Source organism: Chroicocephalus ridibundus, chromosome 4, assembly GCF_963924245.1.
Source record: "Chroicocephalus ridibundus chromosome 4, bChrRid1.1, whole genome shotgun sequence".
NCBI lineage: Eukaryota > Metazoa > Chordata > Aves > Charadriiformes > Laridae > Chroicocephalus > Chroicocephalus ridibundus.
This window is the reverse complement of record NC_086287.1, coordinates 83,539,009-83,554,433: the sequence shown is the minus strand read 5'-3', so window position 1 is coordinate 83,554,433 and position 15,425 is coordinate 83,539,009. Positions and strand designations below refer to the sequence as shown.

Below are 15,425 nucleotides of genomic sequence, written 5' to 3'. Positions count from 1 at the left end.
ATATAATGCCATAATTGTGTATTTTATAATTTCTATGTTTTTGTTTTCAAAACTTTTTTAGGTTATGGCAAATGATCCTGATAGTAATGTGGATGGAGATTTGAGATACTCATTGCATGGGCATGGTGCAGCTGATATTTTCACGATAGATGAGAAAACGGGCAGCATTTACTCACATAAGATGCTGGATCGGGAAGAGAGAGCACTGTGGAGATTTGTTGTGTTGGCTACTGATGAAGGTGGAGAAGGACTTACAGGATTTGCTGATGTAATTATTAATGTGTGGGACATAAATGACAATGCACCCATGTTCATGTGCATGCCTGATGATTGCAACGGGAGTGTCTTTGAAAATTCTCCTGCAGACACATTAGTCATGGAAATGGGTGCAGTTGATCGTGATGATCCAAATGTAGGTCTTAATGCTGTCCTGACTTACAGGATAACAGAGAATGTAAAAAATGAGTTTGGTACTGACATGTTTAATATCAATCCCAATACTGGTACAATCCATGTAGCGGGGGGAATGCTAGACAGAGAAAGGACTGAAAATTATTTTCTTACTGTTGAAGCAAGAGATGGGGGAGGGCTAACAGGAACCGGCACTGCCACTATCTGGATTGCAGACGTCAATGATCACGTACCTAAGTTCACAAAAGAGATGTGGCAGGCGACAATTCCTGAGAACAGTGCCATCGACTCAGAAGTTCTGCAAGTGTGTGCTACAGACGCAGATGTTGGAGAAAATGCTGATTTAATATTCAGTATCATCGGGGGCGACCCAGATCAGAAGTTTTATATTGAGAATGACAAAGAATGGCAATGTGCCACTATTAGACTGAAAAAAAAATTGGATTTTGAGAATGCACATGAAAAGCAGTTTAATCTTACTATTTCAGTGGAAGATCTTGATTTTTCTAGTATTGCAGTGTGCCTGATTGAAGTTGAAGACTCAAATGACCACAGCCCAGTTTTCCTTTCTCAGTTTATTCAGACAAGCCCTTTCTTTGAAAACCAGCCTATAGGTACTACAGTAACCACAGTGAGAGCTACAGACAAGGATTCTGGTTTGAATGGGAACATTATGTATTCTATAAAGTCAGATTCAGATCCTATGAGGCAGTTTGCGGTTGACCAACACGGTCACGTGATTGTGGCAAATACACTGGATCGTGAAGTCATTCAAGAATACAGCTTAATTATACAAGCTTCAGATCAAGGGACACCAGCCCGCACTGGGAGTGTAACAGTTGTGATTAACTTGCTTGATGTTAATGACAATGGACCAAAGTTTGAGGCACCATACATGCCTGTAGTTTGGGAAAATATATTGAGGCCTGAAATAGTGTATATGAACCATACATCAAAACTGCTTCATGCATTTGATCCAGACAGTGAGGAAAATGGGCCGCCCTTTACATTTTCATTGCCACCAGATTATCAGAATTCTTTGGATTTTTCTCTTACTGATAACAGAAATAACACAGCAACTGTAACTGCCTTGAGGTCCTTTGACAGAGAAAAGCAGAAGGTCTTTCATCTGCCAATAGTTATAACAGATAGTGGGATTCCAGCTATGAGTTCTACAAACACCCTAACCATAACAATTGGTGATGAAAATGACAACTGCCATGAATCTGGCCATAAGGAAATCTATGTGTACAGTTACAAAGGTAAGTGCTATCTGGATATTATATCAGATTCATGAATATAGCACAGTTTTACACATAATTTCTCTCTTGTAGTTCCTAATTTGTTGTTTTTTGTTGTTTTTTTTTTTTTTAAATGGTTTACAGATTTTGAAACAGAAACTTCAATTCTGTAAACTACTATATCAAGTGGAATGAGTAAAATGTATTTGCAAAGCTCAGACGTTAGTGTGTAAAAGATCATCTACGAAAAAACTGTTAGCTGCAAACAAGTATATATTGCACTTGCAGAAAAAGCAGTATTTTTATAAACCAATAAAATCTGTTTTCCATTCACTAGTTTTCACCTACACAGAGGAGAAGTTCTTTGTGTGTGCACACATGATTCAGAAAGTCTGATGCTGAGAGATCTGGACATGGCAGAACTGAAGCAACTTGGAGAAACAGAGGTTCATAGATGAGCCCTACACAGAATTGTAGACCAGTCGCACCCCTGCTGTGACAGCCACTGGCTGAGCAGGATAGAAATCTTGAGGAGGGAGGTTTTCTGCTGGCAGAAAGGATCTGAGAGAAAGCTGGGTTAGTGCTCTTTTAGGAGAAGAATAATCTGTGAGGTGCAATAAGTGGCTGCTTCCTAGAACATGTAGACTTTGAACCAGGAAAAAAAAAAATGCTTTTCTGGGTGTGTTCAAGTGGTGCACAGTCCCTAGTTCAAGAAATACCAGCAGGAGAGCTGCTCTGTGGTAGCAGCTACACTACTATGAGGTTTAACATTGTAGTGGGAGAGAACAGAGCCAATGAGTCCATTAAGTGAATGCTTTACGTTTTCTCATCGGAGTGGTTTAGCAGATGATGAACAGTTTAATAATATTTTCTAAAATTTGTCTTGAATTTCTATTACTGTGTTTTTTTCCTGAAATTACCTGTAAAACTTGACCTTAAACCAGTCTTGGTGGCCCTTATTAAGCATGGTTTATTACGCCTTTCCCCAGATATTCCATTCCAGATAGACTTGGCTATATCTCAGTTATTATTGCAATAGTAGATTTTCTGATAAATAATACAGAAAATTAATCTACAGAAGGTATTTTTGCAATGAGATATTTTTGCTAAATTCAGTACGCCTAAATTAGAAGAAGACGTGACCAGATCCTATCATAGAAATGAGAGAATGAAGTTTGTATGTTGGCTTGGCTCCAGAATTTGGACCTTAAAGATTTCCCACGTTGCCGGATCTTGGCTATGGAATTCAAAGGTCTCCTTTCCTTGGAGTTGCTCCTTTTGCTATTTTAAAACAGGTGCTTGGATGTTCCACTTCTGTGACAGACCACAGGGGTCTAAAAAAAGGGCCAAGAAACTGGCACAGCTTGGTGGCTTCTTGCCCATTTCCATTTCTCAGTCATGTCCCTCTCTCCCAGCTGCACTCCACAAGATGCTCTCCCTCTTCTGCTGGATTCCACTGGTGTACCATTTGAAATAGTAGAGAAGAAATGAAATGTTTGGGGATTAACTACTGATTTTGTTTTATTTTTTATTTTTTTATTCTGAAAATTTTATATAGATTTTTCTTTATGTATGATTCTGTTGTTTTGTGTTGTTTTCAGCTTTTCTTCTTTCATGTGACATCCATAGTGTATTCACCTTTCCAGAATTGGCAGAAATCATATGGCAGGCTATGCGTTATTTTAAGAATCTTGGATCATAACCATCACCAAATTGAGCAGGAATCTGAAAATAATAAATGCAGTAATGAATGCAGCAGAATATAAAGTGCACTGAAAAGTAAAAATTAAATGCAGATTTATTATAATTTATCTCAACAGGAAAATGGCCAACAACAGTGCTTGGGGAGGTGTTTGCACCAGATCAAGATGACTGGGACAATAAAACATTTCTCTCTGAAGGAAAACTGCTCAAGTGAGGATTGTATTTGTGTCAAAATGAGTAATATTTATGCTTCTGTAATTATTTTGCTCACCAGGTATTTCTCTGCATTCAGGATGTGCATAAAGCTGGGGTTATTGAGCGTATTAAGGAATGTACCTTCTGAATGCTCTTTTTCTTTTTTACTTGGGTAACTAGATATTAAGAAATTAATGCATGAAATATTTTTTCCAAGGGAATGCAGGATCACACCATGATGTTGATTTTTAGTCAGATGTCATCATTAATTTATTCTAAAATGTGGATTCTGTATGATCTAATTATAAAATAGGAAGAGTTTTTTAATACTTACCCTCAAATGTTAGAGTTGATGGAATACAAATCCCAAATTTAAAAGGGCAGAATGGAATAATTTCATCAAAAGAGGAAGGGAACTTGGTGATCTCCACTGGTGGCTAAATTTACAATTGCATGCAAAACACACAACTCTTAGATTAGTGGAGTTTTTTCTGTCAATTGAAATGTTGAATTGGATCCTTAATTCCTAATTATGCATTATTTGTTCATATCATAAAGTAAGACGGTACATAGCATAATTGTGTGCTGTTCTAAGTACAGAAAATGGAAGTGAAAATAAATGTGAATTTTTGTCTCTGCTGTGGATAAGAGCTTAAAACCTTTATGTAGCCCAAAATTAAAGACTGACTTTAAGTCTGTCAGCAGCCCTTGGGCCTATTTCCATATTCGGAGGTTACTGTTCCATACTAGTGGTCATGGAATATTTCCATTATTACTGATTACTGTGCCTTTGAGGTGGCAAATGAAGATGATATCAGAGATTTCATACAGACTTTATCCTGTTCCAGATGGATAAATTAGCATCTGGAACAACTTTGTGTGGTTTTGTCACTTTCTGTTACTTACCTCATAGACCTGCCCAGGATGACTATTTCGAACCCTGTGGTTCAACTCCGCACTGCTTTTATTCAGGGTTGGGAAAGTCTGCGGATTTGGGAGTGCAGAAACATCTTTTTATATGCTCTGCAGATTGTCATTTCTGAATTAAGGTGTTTCTGTTGCTTTTCTGAGGTTGTTTGCTAATTTCCATAAGTTTTGATCCTATAGCCTTTGTAGTAACATTTAAGGCCTTCTCAATTATGTTAATTAAGTTCTCAATTTTGATTTATTAAGTTTCATAATTGAAGTTTTATGTCTAGGTCTTTCAGATTAAACCAGAGGACTGGTTCTTTGATGATGGTGGATAACACTCCTCAAGGAATATACAACTTAAAAGTTAGAGTTTCTGATGGAGTTTGTCCTGATGTTATATCTACTGTACAAATCCATGTCAAAGAGCTGGAAAATGAAGCCATACAAAACTCAGCCACCGTGCGTCTATCAGGTTAGTTTTATTTGCTGGTGAGACTTTAGATAAACTGCTTCTAAAACGGAATGATTACGTGATGTAGATGTTATTGTGTCAATACTTGATTTGCTTATCACTGTAGGGCAGTTTCTGTTATGTTTCCATATTGTTAAATAAGAAATAAATTGAGAAATTAGTCTGTGGTCTCCCAGTATTTCATGTTTATCTATTTTTGAATCCCAACATCAGATGTCACAGCAGAGGAGTTCATAAGGAGAGATGAACATGGCAAAACGAGACATGACAAGTTCAAGGAATTCCTAGCAAAAATGTTACCTGCTAAGCTTAGTGATGTCATTGTCTTCAGTGTGATGAACATTGATGGAAAACAGACAGACGTAAGATTTGCAGTCCGTGGTGGCTCGGCATATTACAGACCTGAGAAACTGCATGCTGAGATGGCAGCGTTTAAAAATGAGGTATATTCTCTAGGGTTATCATGCATCTATGTAATTCACCCAGATACTGAGTTTGCAAGGTGTATATCCCAAACCTCAGTGGAAGAATATGCTATATCTATAGATAAGGGTTTTTTTGCTTCACTCAGGACAAAAACACTCGTCAAGCAAGTGCTTAATAAAAGCTTTCTCCCTTCTCCTTAGTCCCATACATACAATTATATGGTTGTACTAACTTCTGATTCAATAAATATAGCCACATTTTAGTCGCGGAAAGATGGTTCTCCATTCTCATCATGGTACTGTTGCCTGTGTTTTCTCCAGTCAGTGTTTCATTGTGTAATCTATCAGACTTTTCACAATATGAAATCAGAAGAATCCCTAGAAGCCAAAGTGGTAATGTAGTACAGAGAATGTCTTGAAAATGACAGCTTTTTGGACGTTGCAGATGGTGATGGAAATTCCCAAATCATCAGCTTGTGGTTAGACACTTACAGCAGAGGCTTGATGCCACCCAGATGGAAATTCTACTGTACAAACAGATGACAGTCTCTAGTAAAAGTCCTGCTGGTTAGGAGATCAGTTACAGCAGATCAGTGAGATGGAGGCAACCAATTTTGTGATTGTATTTAACTTGCCAAAGGACAACTTTAAATACAAAGTGACACCCTCTCCCAAATTTTTTTACTGTTATAAGGGGAAAATAGATTTGGATGTAAGATGTTTTCTTCCCCTTTCTGATGTTCCCTAGCTGTCCTCACTTACTAGATCCTGCATGCCTTCTAACTCAGTTATGCAGGCACATTCTGTCTTGGCCCCACGTTTGTTTTCTGTAGTCCTCCAGATTTTGGCTTTGCTGAAGTCCTGCAGGTGCTGATGAATAGACACTAAAGCTGCTGCCTTGCACAAAGGCAAGGTGCCACTACTGGGCTTGTAGCTTGCTCTGGACAAGGCAGCACTTGCTGGCATGTCATCTGTGGCTATGGGGGCATATTTGAGTTTAATACATGGTACATCTTCTGGAGGATTTTTCCCTGAAGAGAAAGCAACACTTTCCATTTGTGTGAATATGGTAGGGTCTGCCTGACTCTGGGAACCAAAGAGGAGTTGTGTGGATTATGAGAGTCTTCCAAGTGACCAAGTAGGAAATACCGGAGACAGACAGTATTCATGAAGCATAACTACTGCTTTTTTTGCATATTTATTGAATTATTACAACAATAATACAGAAAATCGCATAGATTTCAAATATTCTGTGCCATAATGTGTGGCAGGTGAATTCATCAAAGTGGTAACAAGGGGATTGCTTCACGTATTTTAATGAAAAAATACATTTGTATTAATTATGTATCACCTTTCAATATTTAATGAATAGCTCTAGTGAGTAATCACCAATAGTTTTCAGAAAACCAATCGTAGCTGGAGAATTTCTCTAGTAGTTTTTGTACATGTGTTTAACTACAAATATAAAAAATAAGTAATTAGCACTGGAATTCATTGAATTGCTAAATAAATAATATGTTTGCACTACCTCCTTGGGTTATAGTGTTACAACAACTGTTTTTATTTCGCAGAAAAGTAATCCGTTCTAATACTGTGAAGGAGCCAAGGTTGTTTATATACGCTATGTTTTTCTATAACAGTATTACATAGCTGTCTAAATGTGCATTATAGACTCTCTGCTAATGGTGATAGATGCAGGCAGCAGACACGAAACTGCATTGACAGAATGCATCGTGTCATTATAAAGTATATTTTATGCCTTTGGGGACATGGTTTTCAACACACGTTATGATATTTGAGGATATACTGACAATTGATTATAAAGGTCAAAGCTCTTACAGTGGTGACGGCACAAGTAGAAAAAAGCAGTGCTTTAGTATTTATGGGTTTTTTTTGGTCTTTTCAAAACTTATTTTTAAAATATTTTTCATATATTTTATCATTTGAAAAAATACATATTAAATGTATAAATAGAGTCTAAGTTGGTTCTTATGTTGTTAGTTTTATATTTGTATACCTCAGTGTATACCACTGAGAGAGTAGTGAGGTCTCTTGTATTCAGGTTTGGGCACTATGTATTTGAATCACCAAATACAAATCAAATTCTGAAGCTTTATAGGCACCTGTGCAAAATCCCCAAACAAGTAGAAGGAAGAAATCTGTTGTGCCAGGAAACAAACTTAATGATTACTTAGTGCAGCGCATAGGCTACTGGCTGAAGTACAAAAGGTCTGAAATAATCGCAGCCCTGTTACTGTCCTCAGGCTTGTTGTGAACAGCTTACTTCCCTTCTTTGTGCTTTCTGCTGCTTCTTCTTTGTTCTGTTCGGATTAGAAGTTGCAAACTGTGGAGAAACTATTACTATGTTACAAGACCTATATATACAGTGAGGCTCTTCTCTTTATTTGGGTATTTGGGCTTTGTGGTGCAACCCCAGTTAATGATAAAAACAATGAACTAGCAAATATTAACGTAGAATAGAATATAGTATCCAGTATGCTGAGTTGACTGCATTTTGTTTCAGACAGTTTGACGTTAAATGTAAGATTACGGGGAACGAATCAGTAGGCTGAATCCTAATTGCTATAAAGTGGTCCTGTTAGGCCACTGTCTGTGGACATTATTATTGAATGCAGCTCAGCCCTGCATTTTCCTGTGTCTGTATCCTTATGCGCAAGAGAATGTAAGAAATAATATCTGGGTATAACTCACGAGGAATAATTTTTATCCTGGCTTAAGCTAAAACATGCTTGTTGTTATCAGGGTGCGGAGAAGTGTGATGCAGATGGCACAGCTCAGAAGGTGGAATATCATTGCACTCAGGGCTTTGGTCCTCGGAAATAACGTTAGTAGGCCAGTACAGATTTAACATGTTCACAATCAATTGTGTCAATGATTAAGTTTTCAGGAAACACTGCTACTGTTCATTTTTTGAAAATTTTCCTGTATTTGTCAAATCATTTTGCTTGCTTGTATAGTCAGGCATGTTACTGATTAATACTTAGGAAACTAAAGCATTCCATTAAGTCTACGATGGCTTAGATTTTTCAGAAATTAAGGAGTAAGTAAAAGCATTCATTAGGAATAGACTGGTGATGTGCTAAACTGTATTTTCTCTTAGATCCAGGCAGCTTTACAGCTGAACATTTCACAGATCGATGTAGATGAATGTAGGAGTGCCAATTGTAGTGAGGGCAGCAGTTGTACAAATTACCTCGCTGTGAGTGACGTCCCAACAGTGATGGATACTGGAAGTGTGTCGTTTGTCTCAGTAACAACCACCATCAATGCGGTCTGCACATGTTCAGCTAGGGACCGAGTTCATCAGCCTTGTTCCTCCTACCCTCGAAGCCCTTGTCTCAATGGTGGGATGTGTATTGACACTTTGAATGGTTACAGGTGAGGAAATTTGTATTGCAGATTCTCTTACTTTTTTTTTCTTCTAGTTTTAAGGTGTTGAGTGGAGCTTGCAAGATACAGGTCTAAAAAAATCATAAATGTACTTCTGACAGAAGGAGAAACAAAAACCCCCATGAGTGCTCTGGAGTGTAAACCTAATGACAACAGGGTCTTTACTAAGGGCCCAGTAATGGTGCTGTAGTCCTGAAGGCGGTGAAAATAGCGTGTGAGTAAGAAAGAAAAACCTGGGGAAAAACCAGTGGTATAATTAACACGTGTCATTTTTTAAGACCACCTAATTCACTATGAAGGAATGGGAAGCGTGCTCTGTTTTGGTTTTTTTTGGTTTTTTTTTTTTTTTTTTTTTCTTTTCCAGAAGAGTAATAATAAAAGTGAATATCAGTGGTAGCAGCAGGGATGTAGGGGGTGAAATGTAGTTTAAACAATGGGTAATATAAGGAGTTTAGAAAACATTAGATAGGAAACTTGCTGTACTATAACATCACCTGGCACACACCAGTATTCCTTTAGTTGAAATTATACTGGTTTATTCTAGCTGGGAATTAACCTCCCTGAGTTTTCTCTGCAATGAATTGACCAACTGATGTTTAGTGTTCTATGTCACTTATCTAGTGAAAGTCATTGTTCTCAAAAACATGGTGTCAAAAATACTTCTTTTTGACAGAGATAGTATAGTGGATACATATGCTTTGTATTCTTGAAGTATTTTAATAACTGTAAGCACCTCAGAGACTCTGGAAAATATTTATTGCTTCACTGCTGTCTTTTTACTGTGATGTAAATGCTACATTCGTTGCATGTAAAACCAAAAAAAAGTTGAACACTGGGGAATTTTGACTACTTTTTGTGTTTGTGCTTTTTCAGATGTCTTTGTCCTGCTTCATTTCATGGACCAGACTGCCAGCAGACTAAGCACAGTTTCCATGGAAATGGTTATGCATGGTTTCGTCCCATCAGGCCTTGTTTTGAAAGCTCACTCTCTCTAGAGTTTATTACTGTGGTTCCAGATGGACTTTTACTATATAGTGGTCCTTTATCAAATCCAGAACCTGGGAGTACAGAAAACTTCATTGCAATAGGTATTTCTGCAAAACTGTGTGAAAAAATTAAATGTCTTTGGGGAGTGGGTTGCCTGTGAACAGCATGGTAGCCAGAGTATGAATTCTGTCTTTCTATCTTATGAGATAATTTATTTTCTGTTTTGAAAATATTTTGAAACATTTCCTAATAAGTCTTTCTTCTTTGATGTCTATTTTTGTAGCCTGCACCTATGGCTTTAGGTCCATCACAGAGTTGTAGAAATCAAGGGCAAAGAAATCAAGATTGATATATATATATAAAAAAAAATAATCCCCCTAGGAAAAGGGTAGTGCTATAAAGGAATTTAGGTACTTTGAAGATAGGTATTACGTGATTAATGCAGTCTTAGTTGCATGTCATTCTTATCTAGTTCAGTGAGAAAAGAAATCCACTTAAACTGCTTTCAGTCTCGGGGCATTTTTGCACTTTTTTATACACAGGCAACGTTTTGATGGATGAATCCAGCCTCAGCGTGTCACTGGAGAAAAATTTATGTGCAAGTAGAACTTGTTGCTTTATGTTGACATATATTTAAAAGGTTACTATTGGTTATTTTTTGTGAATTAATATAAAAGATGCAGAGTACGGTTGGTATTTTATATTTTCCTAATAAATTGACTGGTTGTGTTGTTGGATATTGTTAATCATTAACCTCTTTTTTGCTTTGTTTTGCAGTTACTTGTAAATTTGAGTAGAAGATGGGAGGGAGTAAAATCTGCATGTATTAATTGTTTTAGAGCATTATAAAATTGTAGATTGCTTATCAGGAATTAGTTCCAGTGTTTTGACAAAGAAGTGGCACAATCTAAAGTTTAAAAATAAACACTATATTGAATGAGTATTTCTGTACAATAGAAGTCATAGAACATAATTCTAGTTATTTCTATGGTGAACCCTATTTTATGTGATCAGCAATAACCATTAAATCAGTACATTTACTAACTACTAATATATCCAAAAGGGAAAGATTCTCATACCTGAATCTTTTTCATGTTGTATTAGAACTCTCTGATGGTGTTCCTGTGCTGAAGATGAGCCATGGCTCGGGTTTTGTGATGCTGCAGTTTCCAAGTCACCTGAATGTAGCAGACAAAAAATGGCATCGACTAGAAATCAGAACCAATGGTCAGGTCAGCTATTTGATCCCCCCCCCACCCCCATCAGGGTGTTTGTATTTCCAATAGCATTTGCCTGTGCAGAAGCAGGAGGGTAGAAAAACCAGACTGGGTAATGATATGTATTATTCTATATGTGCTTATAGATTTGATAAGTAATACAAATTTTGAGAAGACGGGGTTGTCAATTCCATATCTACCTATGTTGTAATCCATATTCCAGGATCAGAGGAATCTTTTTCCTGTTTTTTAAGCTCTACAACACGTGGAATGTGCATAAAGGCTTAGTTAGTTGTAATTTGCACATTCAGTGTACGCATTTGGACACTGAAATCAGTTACCTATGCACAAAAAGCAGATAATTATTTATTTGCGAATGAAATTACAATTTTTGTGAAAGTAGTTAAACTACTCAGAAGCATGAATTAAATGCTGAGTTAAGTGTTGTCTTTGTTAAATAGCTCCATTTTGGCTTTACTGTTTATCACAAGATGGAAAACAGAACAGGAAAAAACTCAACCCTTTTTGCTTGATGTTATGCAAAAAGAAAAAGATGAAAATTTGATATAACTTATAAATTTACTGAAATTCTTAATTCCATAATCCTATGTTTTGGTGTAGGATGTTCGATTCACTTTGGATCATTGCAGTGCAGCTGTTGTGTCAGAGATAGAAGGAGTAGGCAAATGGCTGTCCACTGAAGATCGTACAAATTGTGAAGTCTTTGGGTCTGTTCCACGAAGAGCAAGGTACATTTGTGGAGATTCACTAAAAGACAGTTTATTCTAAGGCCTTTGAACATTTTACCTATAAAATTGAAACAAAGTTATTAATGACTAGGAGTATAAAAGCATTTGCTTTTCTCTAGGAACTTCAGTGCCGAATCTGGACCTTCAAGCACTAAACAAATTTAAGACTACAGTCTTCCTCCAAATAGTGTTGCAATACTAAATGACAACCCCAGAACACTGTGGCTAGTACTGGAGCTTTTGTGGTTACTGTGTACCATCCCTTACTCACAGGATTTCTCTCACTGTATTTATCAAGTCACTGTAAGCCTGTTCTTGAAAACCTCATGAATTTAGGCCAGTTGACTTTTTAATGGCAATAACTCTGGCTCCTCAACCAGTCTAACTGTCTGATTGGTATAAGTCTGAGGGCTCCTACTGACAACCTTTGGCGAATGTATTAAGGCAGACTAACACATCAGGGTCCCTGTTGGATCCAAGGTTACTGCCTTCACAGCAGAGTCAGAGGAAGCGCACATGTATCCGTACCTCGGCTGTTGACTTCACAGCCTGGTGTATTTGTATAAACTGCCGATTAAAGTAGGCTGGTGCTGCTGTGCCTGATTTTGGCTGCAGCGGCTTCTAATGAGACATACGATCCACCTGTGTGTGTTTTCCAGTGAAGTAATACTGCCAAGGTGTGATAATGACTCTGGTGGTTTAAATTGCTTGTACTGTTGGGTCAGCTCGTATTCTCAGTTCAAACCGAAAAAGTTGGAAAATCTTATTAAAAAAGCAATTATTACATTAAAAGGAGAAGGATGTGTTCAGCTGCATTCTGCAAGGGTTTGGATTCCTGTAATTCAGTCCTTTGGACTGATGCTCATGGCCCTTGCTGGTGACACCAAGCTGGGAGAAATGACCAATATGTTGGGGGTTGTGGCTTGAAATTAAAAATTATCTCAGCAAAGTGAAAATAGGACCTGGAAATATGCCATATTTTTCCACTACAACAAAGAGCCAAGTACTGCATGTAGGCAGAAATAAGCAGCCTCACAGAGAGGAGAGAACAATTGCTATGTATCAGTAAAAGATTAAGATGGTAGCGGGACAGTGAGTCAGCAATGCCACATTCACGTGAAAAAGGCAAACACTACACAGTAATACCTCAACATGTGCAGATCTCTAAGATATAGAATGTAGTTCTTCCACTCTGGTTAGCATTGTTGGGCCTCAGCTGGAGTCCTGGGTCCAGTTTGTGCACCACAGTGCAGGGTAGGTGTGCACCAACTGGGTATAGTCCAGAGAAGAGCAATGACTAGCAATGACTGTAATCAGCTTGCCTTGAGAATAAGACCTATCAAGAATGAAGGAATTGAGGTCATTTACTTGAAAGAAGGGAAAACCGAAGAGAGATATGATACGTCTAAGTGTATATAAAATAATAATACGAAGAGGATTTAGACAATCTCTTCTGTACAGGGCCTTAAGTTACAGTGAGGAATATTCAGGTTATATTTTAGGGAAACCTTTGTACTAATAAAGATACTTGAACTGTGTCATCTTTAAATAATAAATTACCCTACATTTTAAAGGACCAGCTTCTGCTCACCGACTGTATTTCAGAGAAAGAAGTAGATAAAATAGTTGCATTCTTTTGTTATTTTATAAAGCCTCTATTATTTGGAAATGTAATGTAGGTGTTTGTTGACCTGCCTCATTATATAATGCCTATGTTTGAATGTAAATTCACATCTATTATTATTATTCATATAATTTTTAAAGGTATTTGAATGCGAACCATGTTCTACAGCTGGGTGGTGTAAAAGAATCGTTACCATATTCTTACCCACAATTGCTACACAAACATTTTTCTGGCTGTTTGCGCAATTTCATCTTGGATACTCAGGTAAGAGAAGTGTAACATTTTGCTTTAGCAAAGGAGTAAGCCGCTTTACTAAATTTTTGAGAGATTTGTATTATACCTGAGACTTTTGCTTTCATTAATTTATTCAATGTCCATATGTGTCAGTGTAAAATACAAGAAAATTCTGGATTTTTCTGTTATGATTAGAATAACTACCGTGAGAAGTTATTTCATTATTACAAGCAGATGTATGTGTGAGCCAGAAACTGTGCCTTCTTTTATCCCCTACTTCATGCATCTGTTTTCCACGCTTCTTTGTGCATTCAGGGAACTTATGAATGGCAATTGTATAATGGTATATTTACAGCAGCTGTCTGCTTTGTTAGGAAATATTAGGGATTTTTTGCTTTCATAGTCAGTTGAGTTTATTCAATGGCAAAATATGGTCTTGATAAAATAAATTGAAACCTGAACATCAAAAAGCAAACTTAGCATCTTAAGCCACGCAGATGAAGAACAGACTGTTATGTGATACAGCTATTTCTGTTTAAAAATGAAGTATACATGTCTCTTAAATAATATTTTGGTGTCATACAATTTTCTCTTGGAGGTATATGACCTTCAGTCTCCTGCAGAGTCCCTGAATAGCTTCCCCGGCTGCACACTGACGGATGGGAGCTGTGAGACCATGGGGTCGTCTTCCTGTGGTATTCATGGGAGGTGTCTTGGAGACTGGGGCTCATTTGCTTGTCATTGTTTGCCGGGTTACTATGGCTATCGGTGTGATAAAGGTGAAGTCTGTATTTCTGTTACGTTATTGATAGGCTGGTGAATTTTACAATACAGAAAACTTAAAATGTTTGCAGGTAGTGATTGTTGGGGTGGTTTCTGATGTTTATGTTGTGTAAAGCCATGTTTCAGTGGAGTTGCCTGTGATTTTTAGCAATTTATTTTCTAATTCCTTTTGAGAAATTACTTTCTCAGTATCAGATAATTTCTTTGGTCCTGAGGGTGTTTGTGCAATGGAGACTGCATGACAAAAGAATTGTGAACAAAATTATTTGTTCTCATAACGATTTTTTGAATTTGCATCTGTTCAGAAATACCTAATAACCTAAATTAAATATGAGTGTGCCAGTACCACTTACTGTGCAGAATTAGAACTACACAACTGGACTTAGAAATTACTGCTCTGTTGGTGTCTGGAAGAGACTCTATTGGCTTAAGGATCTGTGCTTTCAGTATAGTAGGATCTTTTCTTTAGCCCCCATGGAGCCAAAGTTTGCAGCAAAAAGATAACTATAAAATAGCAGGTGAAAATTCGTTGTGGTACTTAATACTTTGTCTGCAGTCTCTTCTTTTGTCTTGGTCAGAGCTTCTGCTTTCCTGCTGTCATCCTGTGAGCATTGTAGAATCAAGTCAGGAGGGAGATCACCTCTTTACAGAGGAAGATGAAGTGGGAGAGTGACTGGGGAAGTTACGGAAATAGATAAAGGGACATGTCGCAGAAGACAAGTTATGTCTCATGGATCCATGCTGTGCATTACAATTGATTATTTTTTTTTTTTTTACTTTCAACTCTTATGAAAATAATGGAAACAATAATACTTCCCCCTCCCTACAAAATGGTTTAAAGGTCTTTATCCTGTCTTTTTAGTTGCCAAAGAATATACATTTGGGCCAGGAAGTCACATTCGCTATCAGCTTCCTGTCAGTGTACCTGCCCGTAGGACGCTGTTTGAAGCCATGATTAGGACACGTCAGCCTAATAGTGTCATCACGAGCATGTCATCTCGAAATAAGGATGAACACATCACCCTACAGGTGAGCAAGACATTCCAGACAGTAATAGCAT

At 37.4% G+C, this 15,425-nt stretch overlaps 1 protein-coding gene across 5 annotated transcripts in view; it reads left to right on the top strand.

The window, feature by feature from the left end:
• LOC134515492 (neural-cadherin-like) overlaps positions 1-15,425 on the top strand; it is an 83,294-nt gene that overhangs the window by 56,490 nt on the left and 11,379 nt on the right. For all 5 annotated transcript variants that reach the window (XR_010071025.1, XM_063334531.1, XM_063334529.1 and 2 more), the window contains 11 exons: positions 62-1,673; positions 3,473-3,566; positions 4,751-4,935; positions 5,149-5,378; positions 8,482-8,759; positions 9,645-9,859; positions 10,863-10,990; positions 11,597-11,724; positions 13,489-13,612; positions 14,181-14,361; positions 15,228-15,394. Coding sequence is in view for 4 of the 5 variants with exons in the window: in XM_063334531.1 (XP_063190601.1) it covers positions 62-1,673; positions 3,473-3,566; positions 4,751-4,935; positions 5,149-5,378; positions 8,482-8,759; positions 9,645-9,859; positions 10,863-10,990; positions 11,597-11,724; positions 13,489-13,612; positions 14,181-14,361; positions 15,228-15,394 (3,342 nt within the window). In the remaining variant the exon portion in view is untranslated. The remainder of the gene's footprint in view (positions 1-61; positions 1,674-3,472; positions 3,567-4,750; positions 4,936-5,148; positions 5,379-8,481; positions 8,760-9,644; positions 9,860-10,862; positions 10,991-11,596; positions 11,725-13,488; positions 13,613-14,180; positions 14,362-15,227; positions 15,395-15,425) is intronic.